The following is a 19,944-nucleotide window of genomic DNA, read 5'->3' as shown; positions in this document are numbered from 1 at the left end:
AATGAATGGAAACATCTCCACGATATCACTCCGAGGCAGTAAGGGCAGTGTGCTCCCCACTTCAAACACGGACATTTAGTGGTGGATGCAGCGTTTTGATCCGGTATAGCTCAGCCTCATATTACAAACGTTGGGAGACAGGGAGAGGGTGTGAAGTTGCCTCTAATTTTAACTGTTTAGACAATTGTCAGCTTTGTTTTGGAGGGAAATGAAATAGCCTCCCTTAAAGTAAGAAGCGTATTAAAGGGATCTGCGTGCCTGCAGTAATCCTGATTTGATATTGTTTAAGACTTGTGTCTGTATCCTATTTCCTACAATTGTGGGAAAAACTACCTGCTTGACCGCAAGCTATTGAATGCAGAGTTTGACCCGTGTGTTGTGGAGTCAGGGCTCTGTGACTCAGTAATTGCTGTTCTACACGTTTCATTTGTGCGAGTTGATTTTGTGCGGGTGGAACAGTTGCAAGGGTACAACCACCCAATTATAGGATTGAAGATCAGAACTATACCAAATAGCACTTGTGCGACTTTCTCTCCACCTTTTGTGAGTGGCATTGTTACCACATCCTGCCCCACAGCATTGTTGATGATTTTCCTGAGTGCAGTGCAGCAAGCCTTGGTCCCTTCATTATTGAGGGCAATTGGTGTTTGTAGAGGTTAGCTTCCTGGGTCATTTACATGATGCAAACCTCCTGCTGATTACCACCTACCGCCCTCCCTCAGTTGATGAATCAGTACTCCTCCATGTTGAATACAACTTGGAAGAAGCACTGAGGGTGTAACAAGGGCACAGAATGTACTCTGGGTGGGGGGACTTCAATGTCCATCACCAGGAGTGGCTCGGTAGCACCACTACTGACCGAGATGGCCGATTCCTGAAGGACGTAGCTGCCAGACACGAGGGAAAAACCTACTTGACCTTATCCTCACCAATCTACCTGTCACAGATGCAGCTGTCCATGATAGCATTGGTAGCAGTGACCACCGCAGTCATTGTGGAGACGAAGTCCCGTCTTCACTCTGAGGACAGAACCAGAAGCTCAAAACTGGGCATCCGTGAGGTGCTGTGGGCCATCAGTATCAGCAGAATTGTATTTCACCACAATCTAGAGTGAAAATGTTTAACGGGGGGGGGGGGGGGGAAGGCCAATTTCAGTGGGATGAGAACGGATCTAGCCTGGGTAAACTGGAATCAAAGATTGGCAGGCAAAACTGTAGTGGAACAATGGGCTGCTTTTAAAGAAGAAATAGTTCGGGTACGCGTATGACACATGTCAGGTTATATATAGAAAGGTCAGAGGAGAAGTGAAAAAGAAAATAAGGGCAAAGAGAGAGTATGAGAATAGATTGGCAGCCAAGATGAAAGGTAATCCAAAAGTCGTCTTTAGGCATATAAATAGTAAAAGGGTAGTAAGAGGAGGGGTGGGGCCAATTAGGGACCAAAAAGGAGACCTATGCATGGAGGCAGAGGGTATGGCTGAGGTACTAAATGAGCATTTTGCATCTGTCTTCACCAAGGAAGCGGTTGCTGCCATATACATAGTGAAGGAGGAGGTAGTGGAGACACTTGATAGGATAAAAATTGATAGAGGTATCAGAAGAGCTGGCTGTATTTAAAGTACATAAACCACCAGGAGCAGATGGGATGCATCCGAGGATGCTGAGGGAATTGAGGGAGGAAATCGTGGAGGTACTGGCCATAATATTCCAATCCTCCATAGATACGGGGTGGTGCCAAAGGACTGGAGAATTACAAATGTTACACCATTGTTCAAAAAAAGGGTGTAAAGATAAACCCAGCAACTACAGACCAGTCAGTTTAACCTCGGTAGTGGGGAAGCTTTTAGAAACGATAATCAGGGACAAAATTAACAATCACTTGGACAAGTGTGGATTAATTAAGGAAAGCCAGCACTGATTTGTTAAAGGCAAATCGTGTTTAACCAACTTCACAGAATCACAGAAACCCCACAGTGCAGATAGAGGCCATTTCGGCCCATCGAGCCTGCACCGACACATATCCCACCCGATCCCCGTAACCCCTACATCAACACATATCCCACCCTATCCCCGTAACCCCACGTATTTAATCCCCCTAACACTAAGGGTCAATTTATCATGGCCAATCAACCTAACCCGCACATCTTTGGACTGTGGGTGGAAACCGGAGCACCCGGAGAAAACCCACGCAAACACGGGGAGAATGTGCAAACTCCATCTTGATCGAGTTTTTTTGATGAGGTAACAGAGAGGGTTGATGAGGGTAATGTGGTTGATGTGGTGTACATGGATTTCCAAAAGGTGTTCGACAAAGTGTCACATAATAGGCTCGCCAGCAAAGTTGAAGCCCATGGAATAAAAGGGACAGTGGCAGCATGGATATGGAATTGGCTAAGTGACAGGAAACAGTAGTGGTGAACGGTTGTTTATCAGACTGGAGGAACATATACAGTGGTGTTCCCCAGGGGTTGGTTCTGGGACCACTGCTTTTCTTGATATATATTAATGATTTGGACGTGGGTGCACAGGGCACAATGCCAAAATTTGCAGATGACACAAAACTTGGAAGTATAGTGAACAATGAGGAGGAGGAGAGTGATAGACTTCAAGAGAAGGCAGGGACAGGGTACTGAATTTGGATGATCAGCCATGATCTCATTGAATGGCGGAGCAGGCTCGAGGGGCCGAATGGCCTACTCCTGCTCCTATCTTCTATGTTTCTATGTAAGAGGACATAGACAGGCTGGTGAAATGGGCAGACACGTGGCAGATGAAATTTAACACAGAAAAGTGTGAAGTGATACATTTTGGTAGAAAGAATGAGGACATGACATATAAACTAAATGGTACAATCCTGAAGTGGGTGCACGAACAGAGAGACCTGGGGTATATGTGCACAAATCGTTGAAGGTGGCAGGGCAGGTTGAGAAAGCAGTTAAAAAGGCTTACGGGATCCTGGGCTTCATGAATAGAGGTATAGAGTACAAAAGTGTGGAAATTATGATGATCCTGTATAAAACACTGGTTCAGCCCCAACTGGAGTATTGTGTCCAATTCAGGGCACTGCACTTTAGCAAGGACGTGAAGGCCTTAGAGAGGGTGCAGAAAAGATTTACGAGAATGATTCCAGGAATGAGGGACTTCAGTTACATGGATAGACCGGAGAAGCTGGGGTTGTTCTCCTTGGAGCAGAGAAGGTTGAACTGAGATTTGATAGAGGTGCTCAAAATCATGAGGGGTCTAGACAGAGTAGAGAGAGAGAAACTGTTCCCATTGGTGGAAGGGTCGAGAACCAGAGGACACAGATTTAAGGTGATTGGCAGAAGAACCAAAGGCGATGTAAGAAAAAACATTTTTACGCAGCGAGTGGTTAGGATCTGGAATGCACTGCCTGAAAGGGTGGTGGAGGCAGATTCAATCATGGCTTTCAAAAGGGAGTTGGATAAGTACCTGAAAGAAAGAAATTTGCAGGGCTATGGGGAAAGGGCGGGGGAGTGGGACTGGCTGAAGTGCTCTTGCAGAGAGCCGGCACGGGCCCGACGGGCCGAATTACCTTCCGTGCTGTAACTATTTTATGATTCTATTCTATGATTCTCATGGCCCGGCATATCCCTCACTCTACCATTACCATCAATGCAGGGGAACCAACCCTGGTTCAATAAGGAGTGTAGAAGAGCATGCCAGGAGCAGCACCAGACGTACCTAAAAATGAGGTGCCAACCTGGGGAAGCTGCAACACAAGACTACATGCATGTTAAATAGCAGAAGCAACATGCTATAGACCAGGCTAGGCGATCCCACAATCAACAGATCAGATCAAAGCTCTGCAGTCCTGCCACATCCAGTCGTGAATAGTGGTGGACAATTAAACAACCAATGGGAGGAGGAAGCTCCATCCTCCATGATGGCAGAGCCCAGCACGTGAGTTCAAAAGACAAGGCTGAAGCGTTTGCAACCATCTTCAGTCAGAAGGGCCGCGTGGATGATCCATATCGGCCTCCTCCTGAGGTCCCCACCATCACAGAAGCCAATCTTCAGTCAATTCGATTCACTCCACGTGATATCAAGAAACGGCTGAGTGCACTGGATACAGCAAAGGCTATGGGCCCCGACAACATCCCGGCTATTGTGCTGAAGACTTGTGCTCCAGAACTAGCCGAGCCTCTAGCCAAGCTGTTCCAGTATAGCTATAACACTGGCATCTATCCGACAATGTGAAAATCTACCAAGGTATGTCCTGTCCACAAAAAGCAGGACATAACCAACCCGGCCAATTACCACCCCATCAGTTTACACTCAATTATCAGCAAAGTGATGGAAGGTGTTGTGTTATCAAGCGGCACTCGCCAATAACCTGCTCACCGATGCTCAGTTTGGGTTCGGCCAGGACCACTCGGCTCCAGAGCTCATTAAAGCCTTGGTCCAAACATAGACAAAAGCCAAATATTGCAGATACTGGAAATCTGAAATAAAAACAAAATGCTGGAAACACTGAGCAGGTCAGGCAGCATCTGTGGAGAGAGAAACAGAGTTAACGTTTCAGGTCGATGACCCTTTGTCAGAACTGGAACAAGTTAGAGATGTAACAGATTTTTAAGCAAGTGCAGGAGCAGGGAAAGGGGGGAGGGGAGGAAAGAACAAAAGGGAAGGTCTGTGATGGGATGGAAGGCAGGAGAGATTAAATGACAAAAGGGATGATGGTGCAAGGCAAAAGGGGATGGTAATGGGACAAGTTAAGATACAAAAGATGAGTCTAGATGAAGTGTAAATGGCAATGGCAGAATCATCAACAGCTGCTATGAGGAAAAAGTAAAGGGGCAGAGGTTATGTCTGAAATTGTTGAACTCGATGGTGAGTCCTGAAGGCTGTAAAGTGCCTAATCGAAAGATGAGGTGCTGTTCCTCGAGCTTGTGTTGAGCTTTTTTGGAACAGTGTAAGAGGCTGAGGACGGAGAGGTGTCCCGCAAAGCAGCCACCCAATCTGCGTTTGATCTCCCCAATGTAGAGGAGACCGCATCATGAGCAGTGAATACAGTATACTAAATTGGAAGAAGTACAAGTAAATCACTGTTTCACCTGGAAGGAGTGTTTGGGGCCCTGGAAGGAAGTAAAAGGGCATGTGTTGCATCTCCTGTGCTTGCACGGGAAGGTGCCGTGGGAAGGGGAGGGGGTGTTGGGGGTGATTGAGGAGTGGACCAGGGCGGCGCGGAGGGAGCGGCCCCTTCAGAATGCTGAAAGGGGAAGTGTTTGGCAGCGGGATCACGCTGGAGGTGGCGGAAATGGCAGAGAATGATACGCTGAATGTGGAGACTGGTGGGGTGAAGGGTGAGGACCAGGGGAACCCTAGCGTGGTTCTGGGAGGGAGGGGAAGGGGTGAGAGCAGAAGTGCGTGAAATGGAACGGACACGGTCGAGGGCCCTGTCAAACATGGTAGAGGGGAATCCTCGGTTGAGGAAAAGGAAGACTAATCGGAAGCACTAGTATGGAAGGGGGCAGCGTCCGAGCAGATGCGACAGACACAGAGAAACTGGGCGAATGGAATAGAGTCCTTACAGGAAGTGAGGTGGGAGGAAGTGTAGTCCAGGTAGCTGTGGGAGTCAGTGGGCTTATAGTGAATGTTTGTCAATAGTCTATCCCCAGAAATGGAGACAGAGAAGTCAAGGAAGGGAAGGGAAGGGAAGAGTTGGAGAAGAACCATGTGAAGGTGAGGTAAGGGTGGAAATTGGAAGTAACGTTAGCTCTTTTTGGAGAAAAGAACTGCATTCCACAGGTGAGGTGAGAATGACTGCCCTTGACATCCAGCGTGGCATCAAGGAGCCCTAGTAAAACAGGTCAATGGGAATCGGGGAAAACTTTTAAATTCAGTTACTGAAAAGGAATAATAAAAGGAAAATACTCTCCACTTGCCTGGATGAGTGCAGCTCCAACAACACTCAAGAAGCTCGACACCATCCAGGACAAAGCAGCCCACTTGATTGGCACCCCACCCACCACCTTAAACATTCACTCCCTCCACCACCGGTGTACCGTGGCTGCAGTGTGTACCATCTACAAGATGCACTGCAGCAACTCGCCAAGGCTTCTTTGGCAGCACCTCCCAAATGCGCGACCTCTTCCACCTAGAAGGACAAGGGCAGCAGGTGCATGGGGACACCACCACCTCCAAGTTCCCCTCCAAGTTACACACCATCCTGACTTGGAAGTATATTGCCGATCCTTCACTGTCGCTGGGTCAAACTCCTGGAACTTCCTCCTTAACAGCACTGTGGGAGCACCTTCATCACACGGACTGCAACGGTTCAAGAAGGTGGCTCACCACCACCTTCTCAAGGGCAATTAGGGATGGGCAATAAATGCTGGCCTTGCCAGCGACGCCCACATCCCATGAATACATTTTTAAAAATCAATGTGGCGGCTGTGGCTGGTTTGTAATCTGGCCAGAGCCTCCTGAGAAATTGTTTTTCAGAGCGGTGTCATGGACTTCTCCCTACATACAGTGAAAAATAACTGCAATCTGCTTCACGTCAAATTGGCAGTTTCTGTTTCATCAGTAATTATATCTCCACATTAGTGTGGTTGAATAATGTGTGAATTACTGTTTACTGTTCTTCCTCATTGAAGTGCTGACTCACCAGGTTCCTACCACTCATTCTACTGAAGATGGGGGCAAATTCAATATTAGAGAGAATTTCAGATGGACACACTAAGGGCTGGATTTTGTCAATGGGGAGCTTTTGGAGGCGGGACTCCCACTTGTCGGGTTTTAGTCCCGCCTCCATCGACTTGTGGCCAACCCACGCTATTTTCCCTTGATTTACCTTGTTAAGCCCGCCCAGCGGGCTCAGCAGGCCAATTAAGGGAAAGCCAGTTACAGGTGATGTCAGCGAGTGCTGTTTCATCTGTCAAGAGCTTTTGACAGATGAAATGTCATCGTTTGACAGCTCTGTGAAGCTGTCAAACACTGACAATCTGTCTTCTAAGTTGTGTCTTTACTCAAGACTCAATTAGAAAGCCTTCCTGACCAGAAAGCAGAAGGCTGCAGCTTTTGACAGCTCAGCGGCCATTCTGCTTTCTGTGCCGGTGAGCTGAGGGACTCCCGAGACCTGAAGGGAGGAAGCCTGCAGGAAGAAGTAAAGGTAAGTAAAACTTATTAAAACACTTTACACACACTTACCTCTGCACACGTGCACTCATTACTCACCTGCACACCGGACATCTCGGCCCCTCCAACCCCCGCAGACCGACGGCCTGGCTCGCTGACCCTGGCAAGGTTTGGAGCCATTGGGAAGCCCACTCTTCAGGGCTCAAAATAAGGATTAGCCAAAAAACTGCCTGTTAACTACCTGTTCCAGGATTTTGACCCAGTGACGATAAAGGATCGGCGATATATTTCCAAGTCAGGATGGTGTGTGACTTGGAGGGGAACTTGCAGGTGGTGGTGTTCCCATGGGCCTGCTGCCCTTGTCCTTCTAGGTGGAAGAGGTCGCGGGTTTGGGAGGTGCTGCCGAAGAAGCCTTGGCGAGTTGCTGCAGTGCATCTTGTAGATGGTACACACTGCAGCCACGGTACGCCGGTGGTGGGAGTGAATGTTTAAGGTGGTGGATGGGGTTGCCAATCAAGCGGGCTGCTTTGTCCTGGATGGTGTCGAGCTTCTTGAGTGTTGTTGGAGCTGCTGTAGGATTCGCAAAATTGAACTTTATATTATAAAGGGTTGAATGGTTCTTAAAGACTATTTTAAAAAAGCCTAGGAAAAAGGGCCATTCAAAATGGCCGCCAGACTCTGTGACCAACTTATTGGGACACTTTAAAATGGTTCTTGCAGTCCTCAGACAGCTTTGTGGATTCAGCCCACAGTAAGTTCTGGAAGCCGTTTCTGAGAGAACGAAACCAGACACCCACTTATATACATATAGATTGGATGCAGATCCAGTCAAGATCGGCCTGTAGATAAAGGCCATCTAAATGTTTACCCAGACAAAAGGGAACAGTTTCATATTCATGAGAAGAGCATCAAGGACCCGTTAAGGACATCACCAGGACATTAAAAACAATGAACATAATAATAAAAGGTCATTCCAGACCAGAGATGGCCCGTTACCGGCCATCCAAGAACAGTTTAAAATATAATAACTACCCCATTGTGCTCCCAGCCCGCCAAAATTAAAACAAAAGACTAACCTGATTTGGCGCGAGATAAGGGCTTCTGATGAGAAGTATATCACAGAATCACAGAAACCCCACAGTGCAGATAGAGGCCATTTCGGCCCATCGAGCCTGCACCGACACATATCCCACCCGATCCCCGTAACCCCTATCCCCACAACCCCACGTATTTAATTCCCCTAACACTAAGGGTCAATTTATCATAGCCAATCAACCTAACCCGCACATCTTTGGACTGTGGGAGGAAACTGGAGCACCCGGAGGAAACCCACGCAAACACGGGGAGAATGTGCAAACTCCACACAGACAGTCACCCGAGGCCGGATTCGAACCCGGGTCCCTGGCGCTGTGAGGCAACAGTGCTAACCACTATGCCACCGTGCTGGGAACCCAGGGGTAGAAAGAAAAAGCAGCCATCATAGTGCTACCATCGTATCAGTGGCATCATCGCTAGAAGAAGGAGAAGACGACGGTTCAAGCCGGCGTCCCACCCCGGGGTAAAACATCGGGAGATCATCGACCAACCCCGGGCCGTTGACGAAACGGGAGGCCATCAACCCACTCCGGCTCGGGAGAAGAGACAATAAAAAACTGAAGAAACTATGAGGGCCAGCCCGAGGCTCCTCTGACCAGGGTCGAGCAGACGATCCCCGACCCCGCCGACATCCAGGTCAGCCGGTGTCCAGCCGTCCCCGACCCCCACCTCAGGAGAGAGGTGTGGCGCAGCTCGCTGGGGCTCCACTAACCACGTGGAGACAGGACGCCTGAAAGGATCAAATGCAGACCTGTTTCAAAACCTTACACTTCCTAGTTGGATTGGTGAGCATGTTTCTGGCCCTTCATAATCAGATCTAGATAGGTTTAAGGGGGTGGATATTTAAGGGTATAATTAACATGAGTTGGTGCCCCTCGATGTTCCGTGTGTTTTCCCCATTTCATGATGATCTTTGTAGAGTATAATATGCCTGTATTTGCCTTAGTTAGTATTGTGTCGTTATGATTTGTTTGTGTTTTCCCCTCCCATGTACCCTCTTATTTGCTTGCATTTGATTTGTTTTACATTATGCAATAAAATTCCATTTCTTTTCATCAAACTTGGTCTATAAGAGTTTTCTCTACATTGTATTTCCTGCCCCAAAGTCCAGAGTACAGAATCTAAGGGGCGAGTGGGTCGAACCACTCACGGTTTTACTGTGCAAGAGAGAGAGGCCTCCAGAGAGAGAAACCTCTGCGATCTAAAACCCCTTACACTGCACTCATCCAGGCAAGTGGAGAGTATTCTCCTTTTATTATTTTATTCCTTTTCAGGAACTCAAAACCCATGCCGGTCCTTTTCTCCATCCATCAATCTACAGGCTTTGAAAATCAATATCTAGAATCATCTAACTTAATTCTTGGTTTATCTTTTCTACTCTGCGACCTCGCTTGTGTCCTGGATCGTGTGTGCGACCCAGCAGAGTAATCCATACATTTTACAAATTGTGAAGTGCACTTGTGATAAAATATTCAAATATGCTGGACATTGGTGCAGTTTCGCGGAGGTGGACATGATGCAGTTACATAAAGAACATGAAATAACCGAATACTGCTGCATTCAAATAGTTTATTTCTTAATTTACATGATTATACATAAATTTTAGCTATGATCTTGTGTATAATTTATATACTTTGGCTTTAAACAATAAAATATACCTGAAATAATCAGATAAAATAGATTTTTTTTTTAGAAAAAGTTCTTGTTTGACAAGAAATCTCAGACACTTGAACAGTGCAAATGGAACTTATACAGGAACAAATGCATATTACATAGATAATAAGATTTAACTCCCAGCCAACCATTGTATAGAGTGCAGTTACTGAGAATATCAGGCAGCAGCTATTAGGAGTCTTGCAGAAGAGTTGAAAGTCGGTGCTACCTTCTTGTTAAGTGAACAAACCACTCTCTTACTCTGTTTGTACTTTCAATTTGCAATTTGGTAAACTCGGAATCATAGAATTTACATAATTCCTTGTGTGGACGGTGTGAGTAATGAGCACAGACAATGCTGGGAGGAAAGCAGCCCTTGCTGGGGAAAGCCTTGTCAATAATTTTAAGCATTCACATCACACTATATATAACATCTTAACCCGCAACTGGGAAATTGCACTTGTGATCTCGTGCTTGCATTTATGGTACTGACTGTTTGATTGGATGGTTTAGATCAGTGTTGGCCAATATATTAGCCACATGTGGCTAATTGGGAATCCAGGTCTGGCTAATTGCATTTTTTAATCAGTAAATGAAAAATGAGTACTAGACACCGTCGTTGGTCGTATGATCTCAATACTTGTATTCGCATGGCATCTGTCTGCATGTGAACTTTGGCCTTTTCGTGCATTTGTTCAGAAACTGGCTAGTCAAAAAGCAGAGTGTTTTCTTGATGGTTGAGCGTTGTACTTCCTTGGTTGCTGAATGGTGGTAGATGTTTAAGTAAATATCCACATATGAAGTACATTTTACCAGGCATTTTCTACTAAAATTCGAGCAATTAGTGGTTAAAATGGTGTCGCCATAGCAACATCCGTGGCTCGTCAGCAATTTCTATTGGACAACACATTTCGAATGTAGCGCCTAATCTCATGCCTCTACGTTCCCGCATCTAGTATCAGTTGAAGGGCCACTCGGATATATGGTGGGCTATGAATCTTTTGGATAGGTTATGAAGCTGTTGACTTGTAAGTGAGGAGAGTCATGTCCCTTCAACCATTAATTTATCCCTGCTGCCAAGTATTCCTCACAACCATGGACCTTCTGTTAACTGCTTGTCCAAAAAGCCTGTAATTTTTTTTTTTTTTTTTTTTTTTTTTTTTTTTTTTTAAAAAGTTCCACACTCTCCTGAAGGCCTAAGGTTGTATGATGCACCATTTCCATTTATGTTTAAATATAATCACTTTTAGCTCTGAGTGTGAGCGATGGATTCCACTCACTGCAATATCCTGGAATGGTAGAATGTTTCCTGATACATTCTGAAAATGAGTTAAACTTCCAACGTAGAAATGTTGTGTTGGGGTGGGGGGGGAAGAAATATCAAAAGATTTGGTCAATATTACCTTCAGAGAAGGTGTATTTTAATTTAAGCTCTCTGTGTTGATGAACTAAGGTGCAGGATTGCGATGAGGCCTAATGGGCCAGCTGCTCGAGTTAGCAGTTAAGAAGCTAGGCGGACTATCGCGGAGATTGTGGGGGTAACAGGGAGGGAGAGGATCTTTTCATAAATCATCTTGGTGGACTGCTGTGACGAGATTCATCGCTTGCATCTTAAGAATTGAGGAGGGAGGATTGGCTAGAAACTACCCAAGATTCCTGTACAAAAAATACTGTTTGAATACTTACTGGGATTCGCCTTCGCGAAAGCAACAAGAACCAGCCCATCAGATCGAATTGGTTGCTGTGATTACAAGGAGTTCAGACATTGCATGCTGCCTATCTCCGCCCCACAACCCCCTTGACAATTTCACGTTTCCATTGGCCTCAGTGGGATATAATTTTAGAAAGTAGGTTTGGAAGGAAGGATTTAAAGATCGCTTGGAGCATTCCGATTCACTTCGGAGATTTTTAGTGCATATTCAGAAGCCAATGTTTTGATTGTTGTCACTGGGTATGGTATAAAAAAAAATCTCACAAACCAATACACCTTATAGCTGTCTGATACTCTTAATTCACTGCTTGACATTGTTCCTACTACCGCCACCTCTGCAAGTAACAGGCATGTCAGCATCACGTCACCCTGTAGTACAGCTCAAAGTACTCTCTCTCTTGTTTAAGGGGCAATATCTATACTGCTGGGTGTTTCTGTGCAGTTACAGTTGCGCTGGGGTAGAAATTTCACCCTCACACCCACCCCCCCCCCCCCACCCCAAATTGGGCTTTACTCATCCCCTAGCCACAGCTCTGAGCTGCAGCATTAAGTGAAAGGAACCATATAATCGTGCGTCAGACACTGGCTGGAGCCCTTGCCTTATTTAGATCACTAATAGCCCCACAGTGCTGAAGCAGAGATCGCCAGCATTTTCTTTTTGTGTTGTTGAAGTGTGGCTCCAGACCATGAGGTCAGATCTTGACACACAAATGTGTAACCTCGCTTAAAAAAAAACCCAGAGACAGACGCCAAGTTTAAGGCTTTGCTCTCGCACAGAGATGTCCGTAATAAGAGAGAGTTGAAAGCCCCGCCCTTTACGAGGAGGGGCTCCTTATAGCTGAGCCCTGTTTTTAAGTCGTGCCGTTGCCTACGTTCTTCGCGCGATTCACCGCTTCCCCGGCGGTCGGATGGTCCCGTTAGGCGGCGGTGATAAACTTTGTTCCGTCTGCAGCAACTACACTGCCGTTCGAAGGCGAAAGTCGCTGATTTGTGAGCCCTCTTCACCTGCTCCAACCTTAGCTGTGGGGGGGAAAAAGAAAAAGGGCCGGGTTCAGTCCTGGGGAAGACAGATAGGTACCTGTGGGAGAAGGTCATGATCATAGGGTGAGCTGAAGTAAGGCGAGAGGAGGCTCGTGTGGAGCCTGTTTCTGGGCTGTAAATTCTTTGTAAATGGTGGCCTCGGTCCAAGACGCAAGTATTTTCACATCTCGAGGCGTTCGTAGCTCCCCACCTTGTGTAACATTTCCAAAACTTGCGGTCTATAAATTCCCATGACTTGATGTTTTCAAAAAACCAGAGAAACCGATTGCATTGCTTACAAGAGGACATTAACCTGGGAGTGAGAATGAATGAAGTTACCTCTGCATGCATTCCAGTCATTTTTAAATAACCAATCCCTGATGTATTGCTATTTACAGGCTACGTAGGAGCAGCAAGGCCATTTCGTCAACAGCCGGGATACAATCTACACTATCACAGACTCCAGCCGACCCACTTCATCTCCTTCCACAGCCCCTTCACACTCTAACCTATCGTGGACTATATCCATTTAATCACCTGAGGGGAAAGTCCTGTAGAAATACTGCTGATAACTAAAAACAAAATGTTACAATATTCCTCTTTGCATAGAATCATACAGCACAGCAGGAGGCCATTCGGCCCATCGTGCCTGTGCCGGCTCTTTGAAAGAGCTCTCCAATTAATCCCACTCCCCCCTGCTCTGTCCCTTTGCCCTGCAAATTTTTCTCTTCAAGTATCTATCCAATTCCCTTTTGAAAGTTACTATTGAATCAGCTTCCACTGCCCACAACATCACAACAACATCTCTGCCATCTAACCCTGATCTACTGCCCTCCGGGGGCAACTTCCTCCCGCCCCCCACACCACTCGACCCAGCCATGCAGGGAGTCATTTGGCCTGCGGAGATCCTGTCTACTTTATTCTTACAATATTCAAACCTGTTCCTAATCAGATTCTTAACCTACTTTTTTTCCCCCTCTCTGAATTAATTGATGTAGCATTGACAATATACAGGATGGAACAGACTCCCCCCCACCCCCCCCCAAGCCAGTCCCAATACTAATGGCCCTCAATCACCCGCTCCACCAACTATCTATCCCGTTCTCCCTTAACTTTTTCCACATTATCTGCCTCCCCAGCCACTATCCCGTTCATCCGCTGTGTTCTGTCCCCAGGAGCAGGTCCTAACTCAGGTCTCGCACGTGAGATTCTTGAGCCACTTACTCGGGCTGAGGAGCCGAGGTGATTTCCCGTTGTCTTCCTCATGGTTTTTAACTAAGGAGTATCTTCTCCTTGGTGGGCTGGAAACAAGGCTAAGGAGCCCCATCTGCCCTTTGTACTGTAGGAGGGGGGGTGGGGGGGATCCACCCGCACCCATCAGACGCAAGTACCGCTGCTGGGCGTCGCCCCAGTATTCAGAGCTCCGCCTGCCGAGACTGTCTGGAGTGGGGCCTGAACCCAACCCTTCTGACTCAAAACCAAGAATACCAGCGCCGAGCCAGTGGGCACTCGGTCTGGACCCGAGTACCCGACCGAATGTCAACCCAATATTTATGGACCATATTCATGCTGGGACTGTCCGGAATGGGGTTCAAACCCTTCATCTTCTGACTCTGAGGGGGGGGATGCTACCACTAAGCCAAAGGCTCTCTCCCAACCACTAGTGTGTGGAGAAAACAATTCTGCTGTCTCACTTGTTGATTATGGAACCTGTGTCTTGTCTACACCAACAGTGTAAGTTAAACCTGCGGAGCAGTGTCGCCTACCACTTGCATGCAGCAGATACCTTGAGGTGATGTCCCCCATTGGGCTCTCTTGACTGCAGTGTGAAGAATCAGACATGCTGCAATGGGACCAATGAGTTTTCAGCACAAGATGTGATCTGTACTTTGGGACGTTCCCTGACGTGTGATATGTTTACCCTAGTTTGCCCTGGGGAGGAGTTTCCTCATCTCCATACCGGATTTGAATTCAAGTTTTTCTTTTAAATTTGTCCAAATCGGAATCAGGCCAACTTTACTTAAAACACTGCTTATAAATCAGCCCAATTACAGGAAAACCACTGCTGGCCTGATTATTAATGTAGAAATAGTGAGTTGGCATCAAAATATATATATATTTTTTAATTTCCACTTGGCCGAGGGTGGGCTCTTAAACCTTCCAGACATGCAGACGTGGCCTTTCCTTGACCCGACCTGGCTCCAAGCTTGCTACAGGCCAGCAAGTGGCTGAGGCTGATAAGGGCCTACGTTCACTACGAGGCTGGCCCAGGCCCAGCAACGGAATCACTGGCACTTCCAAACTCTGCCCACAAAACAGGCCTGGAACTGCAGACACTGGCAGCAAACAACTGGTTTCTCTGGTGTGTCACATGACCCGCCTTTTGGGGTAGCAGTCCTGTGGCTTGGAGAAACCGGCCCTTGGTGCCGACCAGCACGCCATTTGGTTTCACGGTTCCAGCGTTTGATGCGCTGGTTGGCTTTGTTCCACAGGCTGCTGGTATACCATCAGGGACCATCCCTTACTTGAGAGGACAGACTGGTAGCCAATGGCCAGCTCTATACAGAGAAACGACTTCCTCTGGTGGGGGTATCCAGAACAAGAGCTGGGCCATTTAGGAGGGAAATTAGGAAGCACTTTTTCCACACAGGGCGGTGGCAATCTCTTCCTCTAAAAGGCTGTGGATATTGGAGGCCAATCGGGATTTTTTTTGTGGGGTAAGAGTATCCAGGGATATGGAGCAAAGGTGGGTAAATGGAGTTGAGGTACAGATCAGCCATGAGCTGACTGAATGGCGGAATAGGCTCGAGGGGCTGACTGGCCTCCTCCTGTTCCTGCAGAAGAGTAGTTTGGGGATAGCTCGGTTGCTTCTCTATGAGGAAGTGCTAAGCCTTTGCTTCCTGCCTCCTCCTAGCAACCTGGCCGAGATCAGGAACTCGCCACGTGGGGAACAACCCTGAGCCCACCACTCTGTGGTGCAGTCCGTTGAGATCCAAAGCTGTTACAGGTGGCGGTGTGCCTAGTTTGGATCAGAAGCTGGGAGGTGAAGTTACCTCAATTACACGTTTCACACTAAGCCTATAATGGAGGGATTGCACTGTAGCAAGGGGAGCCAGAAGGCTGAGGGGGGAGAGGGAGGAGGAGGGAGGGGGGGGGGGGGAGGAGGGAGGAGGGAGGAGAGGAGGGAGGAGAGGAGGGAGGAGGGGGGAGGGGAGAGGGGAGAGGGAGGGGGTATGACTTTCTAAGTAGATTATGCAGGAAGTGAGTCTACTTTAAAACTTCCCCTGTGCACAACAATCAAAGGGGAAAAACATGGGTAACCTTAGGATCACCATCTCCCTCAACTGAAATGAAATGGCAAGCTTGTCCCATCATTCACATTCTATCACACTTAACATCTTTACTGAGAGGCAGGCCACAGTGACACTGAACTACAGGAGCGAAACAACATCACAGCAAAGAACTTCTCAGATCTGGAAGGGCCTGTCGCCGACACATCTTTCTGCTGCACTCTCTCTGTCCTAACCCGTGATAAATCTCAGTCCTGGTCACTGCCTTGGAAACTTGTTTCCTGTGAATCAAACCCAGTGACCTCCTCGTTCAAAGAGTTATTAAATAAAAGGAAATCGGCACAAATCACATCTCCGGCACCGCTCCAAAGCTCTGTTGTTTTAAACAATGTCACATTTCATTAAAATGTCCTGTTCAACAATAACGTGGATCTGATTATTTGTTTTTTTCTTCGCTCACCTTATCAAACTTTCACAGAAACCAGCTTCATCTCTTCCACCCTGCAGAGAAAGGAAACAAATTGAAGAGGTCAGGCGCAGAAGCAAAAAAGTGTTTACTGTCTCGGGGGAACAGTACCCGTTGGCATCACCACACGCACCGAGGCACCACGGCACACTGAGGCACTGCGCCACCTTCCCAGGCACTGTTCCGCCTGCCCCCCGAGACTCTGCTCCCCCCCCCCCAGCAATGTGCCCCCTGGGCACTGCACCCCCCCAGCAAGGCACGGCCTTGCCCCCCTCTCCCTGGGCGCTGCCACGCGGCTGACTCTATAGTGTAAGGACGATAGTAACTTTTTAAACAGTTGCCGCTTCCCCGGCACCTGCCCGGTTAGTAAACTGCCAAGTTAGTGGCACTCACAGGACAGTCAGCTCACTCATTACACTGAAAACATCTTGGGCTGGAGATTCCGGTCCCTACGGGTGAGTACGCGCTGTGTACCCACCCGTAGGGCCATCGGAAATGCCGGTTTCAGGCATGCGCTGGAAACCGGCATTTCTGATCTGTCAAGAAAGCTCTTGAGAGATCCTCCGGCTGCCTGGGAGCAGGGCCTCTGCGGGCGGAGAGTTCCGCGTTTTGGAGACCCTCCGCCCGCAGAAAACACTTACAATTCTTGCACCTGGCATAAGGCCTGCTTTTACCAGGATAAGAGTTGAAAAAAGTTTTTTTTTTTTTTTAAATTTCCCACTGATTTATCATTTAAAAATACTTTAAAGAAAGGTAAGTTTATTTGTAGCCCCATTAAAAACTTTAATTATTTTTTTCAAAAATTAAAATTTTTGTTTAAAATAATTAATTTATGTAATTTCAAGTCATTTTAAAAATGTATTTTTTTAAAATGTATTTGAAGTTTTACTATGTTTTGGGGGTGATCTCCATTCATCTATTTGACAGGTCTTCCTGTCAAATGTATGAAGGGAGATTCCCTTCTCTGATTGGCTCCCCATGGCCCACGTGAGCCCAGGGACGCTGCGAACCGCCTGCGCCTCTGGGATACGTGGGCCTCTGCGCACCGGCAGTTTGGAGAGGCCCAGCAGCGGAACTCTGCACCTCCCGGGAGCAGATTTTTCCAGATTGCAGCCCTCCGCCCGCGGGAGGCCTGCGATCGGAAAATCTGGGCCATTAAAAATTCCTAAGATTTTATAGTTCCCAATTGGTGCAATGGATCACCCACGACCCTTTATCAACTTGGCTTTATACCGGACTGCAGTTATACTACAGCAAGTGCAAAGCCGCACGGTTCTGCCTCCTCATGCTGTTGTCAGATCTCCAGCACGAGTGCGCAGAGATGGACTTTATCCCTCATCCGCATTACACAGTTTATGTTGTCGCAAAGCCAAAAGTGCTGCTCGTGCTTCACATCAACTCATCTGAACTCAACTCCTACACCCCGTGCATTAGGCTTTCGCTCTTTGTGGCTCCCTTGTTAATGAACAGAAAGGCTCCTATGAACAGAGAACAATGAGTGATCAGGGGATGAGGTGCACCTGAGTATGTGGTTTGAGGTTGGCTTGAGACGAATTATGTGCATGAATGGTTCAGCCACAAGGGGACAGACAAGCCTAAAAACCAACAAGACATCTCCCTACATGTCTGTAACTCAATCTCAGTTAGAATCTTACAGCACACAAGGAGGCCATTTGGCCCATTGTGTCTGTGCCGGCTCTTTGAAAGAGCTCTCTAATTAGTCCCACTCCCCTGCTCTTTCCCCATAGCCCTGCAATTTTTTCCTTTACAAGTATTTATCCAATTCCCATTTGAAAGTCACTATTGAAGCTGCTTCCACCGCCCTTTCAGACAGCGGGTTCCGGATCACAACCACTCGCTGCGTAACAAAAATTCTCCTCATCTCCCCTCTGGTTCTTTTGCCATTATCTTCAATCTGTGTCCTCTGGTTGCCAGTGGAGACAGTTTCTTCCTTAATATTGCTATTTGTATACAATGAAGAGTCAGTGAGATTGCCATTATTAGTGCCAATCTGTTCCAAATTGTGGACAACTTTAGTATATGGGTCCAGACCCCATAAAAAGCTGGTTCGAAGGCCCTGCCTCATTTCATGCAAGATGTTAACAGCTACCAGATCAGAGTCTATTGTACCATCAGCTACTTTGGATCAAACCCAATGATAAAAGGACAGTGGTAATCCCGGACAGTGGTAATCCCGGACAGGGGGTAATCCCGGACAGGGGTAATCCCGGACAGGGGTAATCCCGGACAGGGGGTAATCCCGGACAGGGGGTAATCCCGGACAGGGGGTAATCCCGGACAGGGGGTAATCCCGGACAGGGGTAATCCCGGACAGGGGGTAATCCCGGACAGGGGTAATCCCTCACAGGGGGTAATCCCGGACAGTGGTAATCCCGGACAGGGGGTAATCCCGGACAGGGGTAATCCCGGACAGGGGTAATCCCGGACAGGGGGTAATCCCGGACAGGGGGTAATCCCGGACAGGGGGTAATCCCGGACAGGGGTAATCCCGGACAGGGGGTAATCCCGGACAGGGGTAATCCCGGACAGGGGGTAATCCCGGACAGGGGGTAATCCCGGACAGGGGTAATCCCGGACAGGGGGTAATCCCGGACAGGGGTAATCCCGGACAGGGGGTAATCCCGGACAGGGGTAATCCCGGACAGGGGTAATCCCGGACAGGGGGTAATCCCGGACAGGGGTAATCCCGGACAGGGGTAATCCCGGACAGGGGGTAATCCCGGACAGGGGTAATCCCGGACAGGGGGTAATCCCGGACAGGGGTAATCCCGGACAGGGGGTAATCCCGGACAGGGGGTAATCCCGGACAGGGGTAATCCCGGACAGGGGGTAATCCCGGACAGGGGTAATCCCGGACAGGGGGTAATCCCGGACAGGGGTAATCCCGGACAGGGGTAATCCCGGACAGGGGGTAATCCCGGACAGGGGGTAATCCCGGACAGGGGGTAATCCCGGACAGGGGGTAATCCCGGACAGGGGTAATTCCGGACAGGGCGTAATCCCGGACAGGGGGTAATCCCGGACAGGGGGTAATCCCGGACAGGGGGTAATCCCGGACAGGGGGTAATCCCGGACAGGGGGTAATCCTGGACAGGGGCAATGCACAGTACACTGCCTGAAAGGGTGGTGGAAGCACATTCAACAGTAACTTGCAAATAAACAGGATATATCCTTAAAGGAAAAATTTGCAGGGCGACAATATAGTCTCAATTTTCCAAGGCTCCAGGGAGGCTGTGAATGCACAGAATAGAACCAGTACTGGAAACAGTATAAAGAAGGGTTTTCTGTTCGATATCCTGGGCATACTATCAAATTTACCCAGAGAGCAGGACGTGTAAACACTTTTAAGGAAATAGAGGTAGATGGCTAAAAATATTTAGAGTAAAAAAAAAGGGTAAAAACACCCGAAAAGGCAACAGCTTCCTTCTTTGCTGGAGAAGCCAGTTTCAGCAGGCCATGTCCTGGGACTCTCCTGCACCCAGTCCTAATGGGTGGAGCTTGCACAGTGGCCAGAAGACGCAATGTTCAGTGTAGGACCCTTTTCCTTTGTATTTAACTGAGGATGTGCATTCTGGTATCCCCAACTCA

At 47.9% G+C, this 19,944-nt stretch overlaps 1 protein-coding gene across 1 annotated transcript in view; it reads right to left on the bottom strand.

The window, feature by feature from the left end:
* Nucleotides 1-9,750: 9,750 nt before the first annotated feature.
* Nucleotides 9,751-19,944, bottom strand: part of LOC147102049 (sphingosine-1-phosphate transporter SPNS2-like) — a 122,377-nt gene continuing 112,183 nt past the window's right edge. The window contains exons 12-13 of the mRNA XM_085964197.1: nt 16,330-16,370; nt 9,751-12,579 (exon numbers count right to left, since the gene is read on the bottom strand). Coding sequence (XP_085820323.1) covers nt 16,334-16,370 — 37 coding nt within the window. The 3' untranslated portion in view covers nt 9,751-12,579; nt 16,330-16,333. The remainder of the gene's footprint in view (nt 12,580-16,329; nt 16,371-19,944) is intronic.

The sequence above is a fragment of the Somniosus microcephalus genome, chromosome 22 (assembly GCF_052327205.1).
Source record: "Somniosus microcephalus isolate GS21.2 chromosome 22, FLI_Smic_1.0, whole genome shotgun sequence".
Classification (NCBI taxonomy): Eukaryota; Metazoa; Chordata; class Chondrichthyes; order Squaliformes; family Somniosidae; genus Somniosus; species Somniosus microcephalus.
Note: the sequence above shows the minus strand (reverse complement) of the source record. Positions and strands in the feature narration are given on the sequence as shown.